This window comes from Nannospalax galili, unplaced genomic scaffold, assembly GCF_000622305.1.
Source record: "Nannospalax galili isolate Female #2095 unplaced genomic scaffold, S.galili_v1.0 scaffold661, whole genome shotgun sequence".
Classification (NCBI taxonomy): Eukaryota; Metazoa; Chordata; class Mammalia; order Rodentia; family Spalacidae; genus Nannospalax; species Nannospalax galili.
In genome coordinates, this window is record NW_008345457.1 from 300704 (window position 1) to 316312 (window position 15609).

The 15609-nt window shown below is 42.1% G+C and overlaps 1 protein-coding gene across 1 annotated transcript in view; it reads right to left on the bottom strand.

Moving 5' to 3' along the window:
• Positions 1–2553: 2553 nt before the first annotated feature.
• The window catches only part of Kpna2 (karyopherin subunit alpha 2), a 15996-nt gene continuing 2940 nt past the window's right edge, over positions 2554–15609 (bottom strand). The window contains exons 4-11 of the mRNA XM_008841607.3: positions 9121–9209; positions 7257–7525; positions 6922–7016; positions 6570–6833; positions 6148–6381; positions 5369–5551; positions 3470–3619; positions 2554–2887 (exon numbers count right to left, since the gene is read on the bottom strand). Of these exons, the coding sequence (XP_008839829.1) occupies positions 2795–2887; positions 3470–3619; positions 5369–5551; positions 6148–6381; positions 6570–6833; positions 6922–7016; positions 7257–7525; positions 9121–9209 (1377 nt within the window). The 3' untranslated portion in view covers positions 2554–2794. The remainder of the gene's footprint in view (positions 2888–3469; positions 3620–5368; positions 5552–6147; positions 6382–6569; positions 6834–6921; positions 7017–7256; positions 7526–9120; positions 9210–15609) is intronic.

Here is a 15609-nt window from a genome sequence, read left to right on the forward strand (position 1 = left end):
ACCGTTTAAAAACTAGTTATTGTGCTGGAAAGACGGCTCAGTGGTTAAGAACACTGGCTGCTCTTCCAGAGGACCAGGTTCAGTTCCCAGCACCCACATGGCGGCTAACAACCATCCAGCTGCAGGAGATCTGAGGCCCTCTTCTGACCTCTGCAGGCATTGCGTGACATGGGTGCACCTACCTACATGCAGGTAATACGCTCATACACATAAAATATTTAAAAATTACAATGAAGCTAATGGCGTGTTGGTGCACACCTGTAATCTTAGCACTTGGGAGGCAGAAGCAGGAGGATCACTTGGCTATCCATGGAACCATCTTTAAGAACTAAAGTGGGCTGGAGAAAAGGTTCAGAGTGCTGGCTGTTCTTGCAGAGGCTCTGGAGTTCTGTTCTCAGTGCCTACATGTTGGCTCACAAATGCGTTACGCTGGCTCTAGTGATCTGACGCCCTCTTCTGGTCTCTGAGAACACCCACACACAGGTGGCACGCATATGCACACGCACGCACGCACACACACACACACAAATCTTCGGTGGCTGAAGAGACAGCTCAGCAGTAAGGGCACTGGATGCTCTTGAAGAGGACGTTAAGTCCAGTTCCAGGGGCTCTGATGGACACCCTCTGCTGGTCTCTGTGGGTATTGCACAACATGGGTACACTCCCATAATGCAGGCAAAACTCATATACATAAAAATAAATCTTCAAAGTAACTGTAGCAATCAATGTTAGTAGCTTTCACCTCAATCATTCATGAAATTGAGGTGCTTACCTTTACCAACTATAACAAACATGAAGGTAGCAGTTTCAGGCAAAGTTGTGTATTAAAGATTTGGAGTTGCAAATAAAACAAAAACTATTGGTGCACCACTAGCAATTTCAACACTTTGTGGAGGGATGTCAGTGGTTATATAGCTCTTTTATTACTAATGGGTATGAAAAGTCCTAAAAAGATTTAAAAATTTATCTTTATGAGTGTTTTGTCTCAATGTATCTCATTCTCTAAGACAAAAATTTGGCCCCTAGATTAAGTTAAATTAAGAGGCCAAATGCCTGTAGAGACTTTTGAATAAATTGCCATGTTAAGAATTTAATCTTAAATATGAAGCAATGTATTCTGGATATCCACTATCTCCCATCCCCATTACCTCACTATGGAGATATGCCTGAAACACATTCAAGCATTTTTAATCACACTTAAACACATCACACTTTTAATCAGTGAGTCTGCTACATTGGTCCCTCTGAAGCCATTAAGCTTCCCCATCTTAAAGCAAAACCTTGGGTCATTATTTTCTCCAGTTGAGGTCTTTTGGACCCAACATGCAAGAAGTTGAGGGCTGGAGAGATGGCTCAGTGGTTAAGAGGACTGGATGTTCTTGCAGAGGACCTGGGTTCTCTTCCCAGCACCCACGTGGTGGCTAAGAACTTCAGTTCCAGGGTACCTGATACCCTCTTTTGGCTTCCACAGGCACACAAGCAGGGAAAACACCCAGAAAGCATAAAAATGAAGTTAAGGCAGAGAGGGGCAAGCACAGATGAGAAAGAGCAGTCTGCAGGGCCAGTTTTGTCACCCTCCCTCATGGAAACCTTTGTACTCAGCACAGGCTATGATGCAGGCCTCCAACAGCATGCCCCTGGCATGAGCTCCATGTTAGGCACTTCACCAGTGTTCCCTACCTCTATACCCACACAAGGAAAGTATTCCCTTCCACGGAAGGAACATATTAATGTGCACACTGATGAACAATTGATGAACATTGACGTTAGGACAACCGCACATTTGTAGCACGTTTGAAGACTTGTTGCATTATACCATGGACTTGAAAATGTCATTTTACTGACTCCAAGTACTCCTTAAAGGTCACAAGTCATTCTTAAGCCTGTCACGTGCATCCCCACTGACTCCACCACAGCTGCTATAGGCAAAAGACAAAAAAGCTGTGAGGGTCTCATGGAGATGTCTTACTGGAGCCTTTGCTCTTTCTTTTTCCAATAGTCAAATGAGCAGAAACTGACTGTAGTATTTAGACACGTGGCCTTAGAGGGTAACAGCACTTGCCCCCAAGCCTCATGACCTGAGTTCAAGTTTGATCCCAGGAACTCATATGGTAGGACAGAGGACAAGTTATCCTCTGACCTATACACCTACCATCTATGCGCACACACGCGCATACACACACACACACACACACACAAAACTTTATGCCTTTAATCTGAGCACCCAGGAGGCAGAAGCAGGCAGATCTCTGAAATCAAGGTCAGCCTGATCTACATAGTGAGTTCAGATCAGCTGACGCTACAGGGAGACACTGTCTGAAAACAAACAAAAAACCAAAGGATGTGCACTCTCTAAGTGCCAGCCACTACTCTCTCCAGGAGGGAAACAGTCCAGACCAGAGCCTGAAGACCCAGAATCCAGCAGGAAGAAAGTGATCACCTCCGCTTCCTTGATGACATCGCTGACTGTCTACCAGCAGGACCACCTCTACTTAGTCATAGCAGATGGCTTAGGTGACATAAACAGTCTCAAGTTAGAGCAACACCAGCATGGAAGTTAAGAGTGGAACTTAATCTTTATTTACAAGACACTGCCAAGATAAATTCCACACAGAAGTAAGAAACTCAGAGGACAGCTTCATACAGTATGTACAGTTTAGAACTGTTCAAGTATAGTTTTGTTGTAAAAAGTGCTACAATAATAAACCACATTTAAAAAGAGTTCTTAGTAGAGAAAGCAGTAAGACAAATTTATGCTCAACACAGTTCAGAACTATGTGCCTCAGCTGTACATCTAAAAGTTAAAGGTCCCCGAAGTCCCATCCTGAACTTGGAAGGTATAGCCTTCAGAGGTAGTTTCTGGCACAACATTTTGATCTTCTTCTTCCTGGAAATATTAAAACAAAAACTATAGTCCACAAACACATTTTTAGCAATATCCTGTCTGAAAGTCTGCATTTATTCTTAAGATTATAATCTTGCAAGGAAAGGAGAAGGGCTGTTAAAACTTGCCAATTCATTAGTTCCAGGAGAAGATTCTGAAGGGGTCAAGGAGTAAGACTCCTGAACAGAAAAGTTATCTGTCTTGTTTACCCATCATTTTAAAGTAGGACAAGTGCCTATTTGACATAGAGTAAGTGGAGTAGAACCACTTCTCCATAAACTCTTACAATAGCACTTCTGGGAATTGAACCTGGGTCCTCCACAAGAGCATTCATAAACTTCAGTCTCATATTCTAAAATTTCCAAGGCTGTTCATTTGAAAGTAAACCGGTAATTCTGAATATCCTAGATTCAATATCATCAAGCCATCAATATCATTTGCTTCTAGAGAAGCAAGTATTTTAAGTCCATATACATACAGTCCTATATGATAGTTGCTCTATGTAAGAGCACAGGGCTAATTTTAAAACTACACAAAAGACCTCTGCGTTCTTGAATGTGTTCCAGTTCGCACTCCGTCACTCACCTCTACCGAGAAGTACTTCTCAATTAAGCTCAATGAGGCTTTGTACACAGACTCATTTTCATGGTTCTGCAGAGCTTCAATTTTGTCCAGGCCTCCACATTCTTCAATCATTATACTAAGTTTCTCTGTTTCACCTAGTTTCTCAGCAGCCTTTAAAACACACACACACACACACAAAAAACAAGTTTACTATATTATATTCTGTTCTATTTTATTATTTCATGTGTAAGGGTGTACTGCCTACATGTATGTAAGTGCACCCATGTTGTGCAATGCTGGCAGAGGTCAGAAGAAGCTGTCGGATCCCCTGGAACTGAGTTACAGTTGTTAGCTGCCATGTGGGTGCTGGGAATCGAACCCGGGTCTTCCACAAGAACAGCCAGTGCTCTTAACTACAGAGCCATCTCTCCAGCCCTTCTGTACTATTTTAATATTTATTTGTTTGAGACAAGTTCTATGTAGCTCAGACTAACCACCATAGCCCAGGCTGGGCTCAAATGCCTGACCTCAGCCTCCTAGGGCAACTTTTAAAGTATCACTACTTTCACGTTCATTGGTCTGTGAACAAGAAACCATTCTACAAAAGCACGTCATACACTCTCAAGTGTGGTCAAGGTGGAGAATTCTTGATAAGACGTCCAACCTTTTGACACCACAAAACATTTTCATCCACAAAGTTCATGCTGGAGTACTATACAACAGAGTTACAAAAAAGCAAGAAACAAAACACCTCAATGTGCTAAGTCAGTCTGCAATTTTGTGTTGGGCTACACTCAACTATCCTAGGGACCATGGGGCCCCTGGGCCACAGGTTATATATGCCTGAATGGTGTACTAAAATACATTTCCCACGTCAAAATATCTATTCATACTTTAAAGAATGTCAGGCATATGAATGATACGGAACACAGAGTTCTTTCAGGAGGAATTTACAGATGAAATAAGTGATTTGCTTCAAAACAACTTCAACAGAGTAGTTCAGCAGAGTAGGAAACCTGACAGGCAGTGATGAAGCACCAGCGTTCCCTACTCAGACTCAACTCTGAAAGGGTCTCATTCTAGTTCAGACTGGCCTTCCACTTGTGGCAGTCCTCCTGCACACTAGGGTTATAGGTGTGAGCCACCAGGCCTAGTTTAGAGTCAACAATATGAAAAGCTCCAGAAACAGAAATCTTGAAGTTGATGAAAAGAGCTTATTCCCCCATCAATCACTATGACAAAGTACCAGATGCTGGCATACTGTATCAACTAGGGACAGAACTGGAAAAAAACAAGAATTAGATAATTAGTTTGAATTGCATCTCAGTATGCTATTGGGGAATTAAAGATAATTAACAAAGAAGGTATGGACTACAGACAAGTCCAATTAAGGACTTGACCTCAATTCAGGAAACCCTGCTTGTGTGTCTTCTCCTTTCTATCTGTCGTGACTTTATTGCACGTATCCAGTTGGGTGTAATGTGCTTCTTTAGTTGACGATGTGCAGGTGGCTGAGGTGAAAGGTCACTTGAGATGAGCCTAGGTTGTTACAAACCTAGCTTTAAAACACAGTGGGTGGGGCTAACAACACAGCTCAGCTGGTAGAGTGCTTCCCTAGCACACACAAAGCCCTGGGCTTGACCCCTAGCACCACATAAAACTGGATGTAGTAGCAACATCTGAGGTAGAAGCAACAGGATCAGAAGTTCAAGGTCATCTTGAGTTACACAGGGAGCCCAAGGTCAACCTAGGCTGCATGAGACCCTATGGGGAGGGGGATGTAAAATAAAAAATAAATTTAAAAAGTGTGGCTTCACACAAACAAGCCTTCTGATCTGTGGACTTCCCTGTCCTCTCTCCAGTCTAAATAGTTAATTATCAACCCCCAATTTAAACAAATACAATCTTGTTAGGACTTACCTGAAAGATATTTGAAATGGCATCCAGAATAACCAGAATAATTTTGGTATCTTTTGCACCTAAGAGGTTCATCAAAGGCTCTATTATGCCACAATGAACAAGGTACACTATCTGTTCAACTGTGCCACCACTTGTATAGTTGGTTACAGCCCACACAGCTTCCTTTTGTGTCTTGAAGTCTGCCTAATAAACAAGAAGAAACTGGTTTCAGTTCAGAAGTCCTAAAGTAAGACTCCAAAGGTGGTATTTCACAAAACAACTAAAACTACCAAGTGGGGAGCCAGAGAGATGGCTCAGTGGTTAAGAACACTGACTGCTCTTGCAGAAGAACTGGATCCAGTTTCCAGCATCCATATGGTGGCTGAAAACGTTAACTCCAGTTCTAGGATAGCCAACACCTCTTCTGACCTCGTGGGCAATGCATGCATGTAATACACTTATATACATGCTGGCAAAACAGCCACACACAGACATGGTGGCACACACCTTTAATCCCAGCACTCAGGAGGCAGAGGTAGGCAGACTGGGGCTGCAGGGAGACCCTGTCTCAAAAAGACAGAAAAAAGAAAACAAAAACAAAAAACCCCAAAAACACTCATACAAATAAAACTTAAAAATTAGAAACAAAAAACCCTACCAACTGGTTCTCCTGATCTTAAGTGTATTACCTAACAAAGGACTGTAAGTAGTAGACAACAATGTACCTTAAAACTCTTACCAAGCAGAGTTTGTCCATAAATAACTAACAAGTACCTGATTAAATCCTAAGATCTCATTACCTTAGAGAGAACACCAACCAGGAACGGGACTAAGCCATGATTCACAACTTGCTGTATCTGGTCCTGACGGCCAGCTGTGATGTTTGACATTGTCCATGTTGCTTCCTTCTGAATGTTAGTTTTGGGGTTTGTTAACAGGCTGGGAAAGACAGCAAGTGCTCCTGCATCTATTACAATCTGAGTCTGTTCATCTGTTCCAGTAACAATATTCCCTATGGCTCTTAGTGCAGGAGTCTGAAAAGGAAGAAAATGTTGGTGCTGATTAGTTTACTTGTATTTTTTTTCCAGTACTACTCACAACTTGTCTATCCTAAAAGTTCTGAAAGGGGAAGGCCCATCATAAGCAGTATCTCAATATTATCAAGTTAATTATGTGCCTGTACTTCTAAAACTCATTAATAACCTAAACGTTAAAAACTTACCACAATTGGCAGTTCAGTAGCTCCTAGAAGCTTCACAAGTTGGGGTACAACTCCTGTCTTCACAACCATTTCAATGCGTTCATTTGGACCATCAGTCAGGTAGGAAATAGCCCAGCAGGAATCTGCTAGTACTTCTGGATCATCATGATGGAGGAGACGTACTAAAGTAGGAAGGATCTGCTCAACAGCATCTAAGGGGGGTGCCGGATTCTTGTTTCGACAAAGATTTGAAAGTGTCCACGTAAGATTACGTAAGTAACCACACTGGGGGAAAGAAAAAACAATTAGAGGGTCTTTGAGGAGATGGGGAAAGTAAGAACCAAACAATGAGTAACCTATGTCATTAACTTACTGCTAAGGATGACAGGTCAGGAATTGCAAGAAGAGCCAACAGTGGGTCAACTGCACCATATTTGATAACTAAATCTCGGAAAATTGAACCATCACCTGAAATAAAAAGCAAGATTAATCACATTCCCTTATCTAGTACCAACAATGTTCAGTGACTGCACTATCGGAATTCTCTAACTTAGATGCCTCTCCAGTACTATTTTTGGATGCCTCTTTCATCCCTAATAAGGACTTGAAGCAAGCTCAAAACTTGGCACAAGTCACTAGTACTTTTAACATGGTTCTACTCCAATCACATTAGATACGTTCAGTCAAAAGAATTTTAAGGGCAAGTACCTGCAATGTTTCCTAGGGCCCAAACAGCTTGCTCGCTGATGTGAGCATGGGGAGAGGCCAAGAGAGAAATAAATGCTGGGATAGCACCTCCATCTACCACAGCCTTGGTCTGTTCTGATGTTCCAGAAGCAATGTTAGTAAGCGCCCATGCAGACTCAAACTGAATGGGACTACAATCAGTTCTGCCCAAGAAGGACACAAACTTTGGGATCAAACCAGCCCGGATGATGTTGTCTATAGGAGGCTGTTTTTCCCTAGAAAGCAGTTTCCTAAGAGGAAACAAAAAGAAAAAAAGTTGAAGTTGATTAACATTTGTGTGGAAACCTATTTAAAACGAATTCAAGAGTTTAGAATTTTGCTTTTTTTTTTTTTTTTTTTTAGGCAGGGTTTCACTATGTGGCCCAAGCTGCCCTTGAACTCAAAGCAATTCTCTTGCCTCAGCATCCCAAGCTAAGAGATTAGAGCTATAGACAATTTTTGTTGTTTTCTTCTTGGCATTGGGGACTGAACCCAGGAGCTTCCCCAAATGAGGTTAAGCACTCTACCACTGAGCTTCACCTCAGGTGAATTTTTAAACACATATTTATTTAGTGTGTGTGCGTACATGTGTATGTACGTCTGAAAGTCAAAAGAGTCAATTTTCTCCTATCATGTGGCTCCTGAGAATTCAACTCAGGTTGCCAGGCAAGCACCTTTACCCACTGAACAACCTCACCAGCCCCCTCCTACCCTTTGTAACTTTGAAACCGGTTCTCACTACATATACTAGGCTGGCCTTGATGACATAATCTTGTCTCAGCTCTCAGCTTTCCTGTTCTGGGATTACAGATGTGTGCTACCATGTTCAGCTTTTTAGACAAGCTTTTTAGGAAAGTTCTAAATACTGAGACATTCTAGAACTGAACAAACTGAACAGATTACTGACATGGACCTGTTTTATCAACCTTAACCCCCAAATCAAGGCATCCTTATGATATAGATTCCTCACCTCCCTGTACCCTGCAAAAGCACTACTTACATATGCCTTTAATTGTTCTGAATTCTGAGAGTGACAGGCTAGTCAGGCTACACATCTTTTCCAATACCATATTTTTTATCTGCAAACTGTACAGGTATACTTGCTTCCTAATGGATGTGACATTTCAAACGGACAGTCCAAATCCTTTCTCTGCCAGTGACCTGAAAGGCCATTTTGACAGAAAAATTTTTTTTGGAAAAATTTATTTATTTTTACTTTATGTGTATGCCTTGCCTACATGTATGTAAGTGCACCCTGCACATGCAATGCTGGCAGAGGTCAGAAGAGGCCAACAGATCCTACCATATGGAACCAACCCAGGTCCTCTGGAAGAGCAGTCAGTGCTCTTAATTACCAAGTCATCTCTCTCCTGTACCCCAGAAACATTTGTTTGAGACTGGTACTCCCCAGCCAGCCTGGAGCTGGCCTTCACCTCACAGAAATCTGCCTACCTCTGCCTCCCAAGTGCTGGGTAAAGGTGTGTGCCACCACGCCTGACCCAAAAAAACTTTTTAAAAGTACACCAAACGGTTAACATTAGTTGATACCAGTGGTGGAATTTTAGGTAATTTTAACAAATTACAAGCGCTGACAAAATGGTTCAGCTGCTTGCTGAAAGGCTCTTGCTACCAAGCCTGACAACCTGACTTCAATCCCAGAACCCACATGATGGAAAGAAGTCCTGGAAGTTGTCCTCTGATCTCCACCTAAACACACAAATAGAAACAAATGTAAAATAAAATTTTTCATAAAAACAGGACTGACTCTTACTTTATCCATCCTTTCCTGCCAAAACATCTTAAAGGGCTAATTTCTTAGGTAACCCATGCTAGAGCTGAGACTTACCGAGCAGCTTGAGTAGCTTGGAGCTGGCTTTCCAAATTGCTGCTGTTTATGCCTTTAACAATGTCATCAACAGACCAATTCACAGTGCCCTAAAAGAAAACCAGTATTTTACAAATTATAAGTTTTAAAAAACATTAAATACAGCTGGCATGTTGGCTCATGCCTTCAATTCCAGCACTCAGGAGACAGAGGCAGGCAGATGTCTGGGAATTCAAGGTCAGACAGGGTTACATAGTGAAACCCTGTCCAGCCAGTAAGCAGCCTTCCTGTGGTTTCTGCTTCACTTCCTTCTCAAATACCTGCCCTGACTTCCCTCAATGATGAACTGTGACCTGAAGTTTAAGTCAAACCCTTTCTCCCCGAAAAGTTGCTTTTTAGTCAGTGTTTTATCATAGCAACAAAAAGCAAACTTGTGTAGAAATTGGTGGCAGAAGATGGTTGTTGCTGTGATGGACCTGACAATGTGCTTTGAGAAGATTGGGGAAGCCTTTGGAACTTTGAGCTGGAATGATACTGAGTGTCAGAACTTAATGGTCTGTTCTGTGGGACCTTGGAGAATTGGCTTTGTGAGGTTTCAGAGATAAGCAAAGATTCAAACAGAGTGTGATACTTTAGATTAAGAATCTGCATATACTGGGGCTGGAGAGATGCCTCAACAGTTAAGAGCACTGACTAGCTCTTACAGAGGACCCAGGTTCTATTTCCAACACCCACATGGCGGCTACAAACCGTCCTTAACTCCAGTTCCAGGGGAATCCAAAGCCCTCTTCTGACCTCCACGACATTGCACAACATGGGTGCACTCACATACATGCACACAATACACTTTTACACATAAAGTAAAAATAATAAAATTAAAAGAAAAAAGCTAATAGGTTAATACCAAAGCAAAACAAACCACTTGTTAGGGTACTTTCATTATTTTCCTGTCTTATACTGCATATACTGATTAGGTAAGGCTACAAAAATCAGCTATGATTAACAAATCAGTACCACTAAAGTGAAACCTTCTCTGTTTTACTGGACAGTGGATGTGGTAACTGTGCAATCAGCTGTGATTAATAGACCAGCATTATCTATACTTTATTAGGACAGTAAGAAAACATTCTGCAGAGTCCTAAGTTAGCACAGAGACTATACTTGGTAATGTATAAGACTTTCCCATGTGTACTCATTTTTTTTTTTTTTTTTTGTCTTTTTTAGACAGGGTCTCCCTGTAGTCCCAACTGACCTGAACTCACTATGTAGACCACGCTGGCCTTGAACTCACAGATATTCACCTGCCTCTGCCTCCTAAGTGCTGGGATTGCCACGCCCGGCTATGTGTACTCATTTTAAACGCATGAGAAATGTGTTGACTGGGGGGGGGGGGGCCAGACAGCTGAGTGCTGAGTTCTGGTACCATGTGACAGAGTTGGAGTCCCTGAAGAGACGTCAAGAGGCCAATGGTGAAGGTGCAGCCTCAGCTGCAGCAGAGATCCCAGGCTATATGCCAGGACTGTGGTACACTGACCAAGGACAGCAGCAGGTGTACAGAGACTTCCAGAGACGAGGTGTGTATGCTGTGGATGGCAGAGCTAGAGAGGTGGGGCTGCCCAAGCCGCTGGAAACCCAGACTATCATGAATCCCAGATTTCATACACTGAGCTAACAAGTTTTGATTTACACTGCCGGGTTTGGGGTTTTGCTTTAGCCTGATCATTCCTATGGCCTGGATCTTTCCTTTTGGAATAAGGTAGCGTATAATGTGGTATTTTTTTGTTTGTTTTTAACAGGACTCCATAGTTGACAGACTGTGCTTTTAGAGCATTGGTAAAAAAAATTTTTTTGATATAGTGTCTCCCAGCAGGCCTGGAACTAAGAGAGATCAGCCTACCTCTGCCTCCCAAGTGCTGGAACTAAAGGCATGCACCACACCGTGCAGCACAAAATAAAATTTTTTTTTTAAATTTCCTTTTCTTATGTGTATGAGTGTATTGTCTGCATGTGTAAATGCACCCCTGTTGTGCATGCCTGTGGAAGTCAGAAAAGGGTGTAGGATCCCCCTGGATGGTTGGATGGTTGTTAGCCTCCATGGAGGTGCTGGGAATCAACCGGGTCCTCGGCAAGGCAGTCAGTACTCTTAACCACTGAGCCAAATCTCCACCCCCTACAAATAAAATCTTTTAAAAAATTATTTGGGGCCGGGCGTGGTGGTGCACACCTTTAATCCCAGCACTTGGGAGGCAGAGGCAGGCAGATGTCTTCTGAGTTCAAGGCCAGCCTGTTCTCCATAGTGAATCCAGGATAGCTGGGGCTACAGGGAGACCCTGTCTCAAAAAGACAAAAAAAAAAAAAAAAAAATTATTTAGGGCAAACTAAAGGTTATTACATTATCAAACACTTTCACTTGATATACTTTTGAGAAAGATGTAGAGTTACAGGCAATATGTTGAATTTTTATGCCTAAGTTTGTAATCTATGAATTTCTATGGTGGAAATGTCCTATTTTGTGAATCACAGCAAGAGATTTGAGGTGGCTATTGCCACTGCCCTTGATGCACCAGAACTTTATTGTGAGACCCCATTGCAGAAGGCACCATACACTTCAGTCACAAAACAGTTGGGATTGATCTGGAAGCTTCTTCCTCCTTCTGGCTTGCTTTCATAATGCTGGAAGGTACTACTGCAGGTTGTTGGGGGCAGGGGAGATTAGCAACATTACTACCCACTGTGAACCCTTTGACCTGTTGGCATTGTATGCAGACTGGTGCAATAGTGGCATGAGTACTATGGGAGTAACCAACTGCTTTCTGATTGGATTTAAGGCCCACTCCATAGAAGGGCACTAAAACCTGGTCAAGAATCCCTGTCTTGGAAAGGTCATAGGCCCAACTACTGTTGTTTTGCTAATGGACGTGGTATTAAACTGCCTTCTAAATATTTTATACCCATAGATTAGTGCAGCTCACAGACCTCATCCCAAAAGTTTCTTCTTGCAGTGGACAACAATTAATACAGAGACTCACAGCTGGTGAAAGTGTATTAAATAAGGGACTATAACGTGCCCCACTCTCAACAGGACATCTTTAGTGCGCCCACGCGCACACACAGAGGCACATAGCCCTCAAGGCTCAGGGAACATCTCAAAAGAGGGGGTAGAAGACTGTTAAGAAATGTAAGAACCAGAGATGGGGAGGAGAGCTGTCAAAGTATCTTCCAGACGTAACATTACTGTTAAACTCACTGCAGGTGTATCACAAGATTGGGCCATTTCATTTCAACATTTCGTCACAGAAGGGGAAAGGGCTCATGAGGCTCCACCCCTCCCTGAGGGACTGCCTCAGATAATGGTGGCTAGGAAAGGGTGTCATTTTCTTCAGGGATACACCACTGATAATGCTCCAGTAAACAATCCAAACCATACTCAGTCAGGAAACTCAAATTTAATTAAACTCAGTGGGTCACAAATACAAAAGACATGAAACTATAATGGGCACCTATTGGGAAGGTCTCAGTAAAAGTAGTTATCACATGGGGTAAAAGTGGGTGAAAAGGACTAAAACACATATACATATATATGAAACTGTCAAAGAATAAAAAATTGAAAAAAAGGGAAGTTTGAGATCCAATGATACTATTAACTAAAAATAAAATTGTCTTTTACTCTACAGGAAAAACGTGACAAGTAGATAAATACAATAAAATGGAGCATGCTAAACCAAATGTAAAGATGTTAATACATGTCCAGTACTGCCTTATGAAGCAGAAGGATCGTGAATTAGAGACAAGCCTGGACTATGTAATAAGATCCTGTTTCAAACCATGATACACTTAAAAATCCGTGAGGCCAATTTATGAGAAGGCCCTCATTAAGCATACATTTTGAGCAGCAGGAACATGTCAACCAGGTGTCACTCAAAACAGGAAACATTCTGAGAAATGTGTTATTAGGCAATTTTGTTGTGCAAACACTATAACCTAAGTAATACAAGGCTGTGGCTTCCTGGGCTACAAAGCTGTGAAACATGTTATTGTACTGATTACTGTGGGCAAATCCAACACAAGGCAAGGTGTATGTCTATCTATACATGTCTAAATGTAGAAAAAGTATATGAAATACAGCATAAAAGACAAAAATGGTGTTAACTACAGGCCACTTGATCAGAATGGAACTTACAGGACTGGAAGTTGCTGAGTGAATTGGTGAGTGAATGCCAGAGCCTAAAACATTACACATCATACTGCACAGCTGGAAGACTGAAAAGCAGGACTGAGGTTGAGTTTCAGGCAAAGCTGGGCTGCAGAGTACCCGACCAATTTTTTTTTCATTCTTTAGTAAATTAATCTTTGCTGAGTAGTGTCAAGACACCTGTGATCCTAGCACTCAGGAGGGAGATGGCAGGGGAAGGTTAAGGACCAGCTGTAGTTCACACAGCCAGTTTTGAGGCCATCCTGGGCTACATGAGACCCTATCTCAAGACAAAAAAAAAAAAAATCTTTTTACTTTTTCTTTTTCAAGACAGGCACATGTGAAACCTGGAATCATCTTGCCTTGGCTTCCCAAGTGCTAGGATTATACGTGTATACCATCCCATGTGGCTTGATCTTTTGAAGGTGTCACTATTTTCAGAAATGTATCCAAGGTAAGGTTTGCCTGATTGGTTTATCAGCCAGTGGTTTTTAAGGTCCATAAAAGCTTCTGTTAAACTCTTCACTATGAATTTCCTTTCAAGGGTCCTTTTTCCTCTTCTTTAGTTCTCTGTCAAAAATCCACTGTGATCACTGAGACTACCACCTTACTTTTGATATGTAGGAAATAGAAACAGTGTTAGGTGGTACACAGCTGCACTTTGGAAAATTTTTAGGAAAACAGCATATGGCAAGTCAAGCCTGGTGGTATAGGATAATTTACATGCACTTAGGGGGCTGAGGCAGGAAGCTCATAAGTTCAAGGCCAATCAAAACAACTTAGCAAGACTGTCTCAAACATTAAAAAAACAAGGGGAGGAGGGCCACTGGGGATGTAAGTCTGGTACAGCACTTGCCTAGCATGTTACAATCTCCAGTACAGTAAAAATTAATAAATTAGTACATGACACAGAAAAAGATAAAAGATAAATTTGAAAGCTACTCTATGTATTTCAGGAGGAAGAAGACTGACAGGGCTGGTAATACAGATATTACCCTGAAAAACCAAAGTCAGGATACTTAGCCAGGGAGGCTGGAGAGATGACTCAGTGGTTCAGAACACTGGCTGCTCTTACAGAGAATCCGGGTTCAACTCCCAGTACCCATATGGCAGCTAACAACCATCCAGAACACCAGTTCTAGGGAATCTCATGCCCTCTTCTGACCTCCATGGGCACAGCACACTCACATACAGACAATGTACTCATACACATAAAACAAAAACTGGAACTAGAGTTATGGACGGTTGTTAGTTCTATGGTACAATGTTTGCCTGGTATGTATGTATGAGGTCCTGCCTTGATCTCCAGCACTAACAGAAATTAAAATTAAAAACTGGGTTGGTAAGATGGCTTAGCACTCAAGCCTAAGGACCTGTGTTTGAACCCCAGCACCCACGTAAAGGTGGAACAGAACCCAGTCCACAAAGCTGTGGCATGAGAACACCCACACATCTGTATCACACAAATATACAATAATAAAGTTTAAAACATAAAAATAAAAAACCCTTACAATCAGCTTCAGTAGATTACAGAGGACATACAGGTAAGAAAACCCATTAAAATTTTTTGAGAACAAATCTCCACAGGATCTAGAGAGATGGCTCGGCAGCTAAGAATGTGCACTGCTTAAGTACTGCTCTTCCAGAGAACCTGAGGATTCTCAGCACCCACGTCAGGCAGCTCACAGCTACCTGTAAGTCCAGTTTCAGGGAATCCAGCACAATCTCTGGCCTCTGAGGGCACTACTTAAATTCACACACACATAAAAATACACACAATTTAAAAAATTAAAAATTAGGCCAGGCAAGGTGGCACCTTTAATTCCAGCACTCTAAAAGCAGAAGCAGGAGAATTTCTATGAGATCAAAGTCAGCCTGGCCTATAAGTTGCAGGCCAGTTGGAGCTACAGGGAGACCCTGTCTCAAAACAAACAAAAATTTAAATTTAAAAACCTTAAAAAACAACAAAAACAAAAAGATTTTCAAGCCAGTTGTGGTGGTGCATGCCTTTAATCCCAGTATTCTGGAGGCTGAGGCAGGTGGATCTCTGTGAGATCAAAGCCATCCTGGCCTTCGCAGCAAAGTTGCAAGCCAGCTGGGGCCACAGGGAGACCCAGTCTCAAAACAAAACAAAATTTTAAAATTAAAAATCTAAAAACGGAGTCAGGCGTGGCGGCCCACGCCTTTAATCCCAGCACTCGGGTTGCACAGGCAAGGGGATCTCTGTGAGTTCAAGGCCAGCCTGGTCTACATAGTGAGTTCCAGGACAGCTGGGGCTACAGGGAGACCCTGTCTCAAAAAGACACACACACACAAAA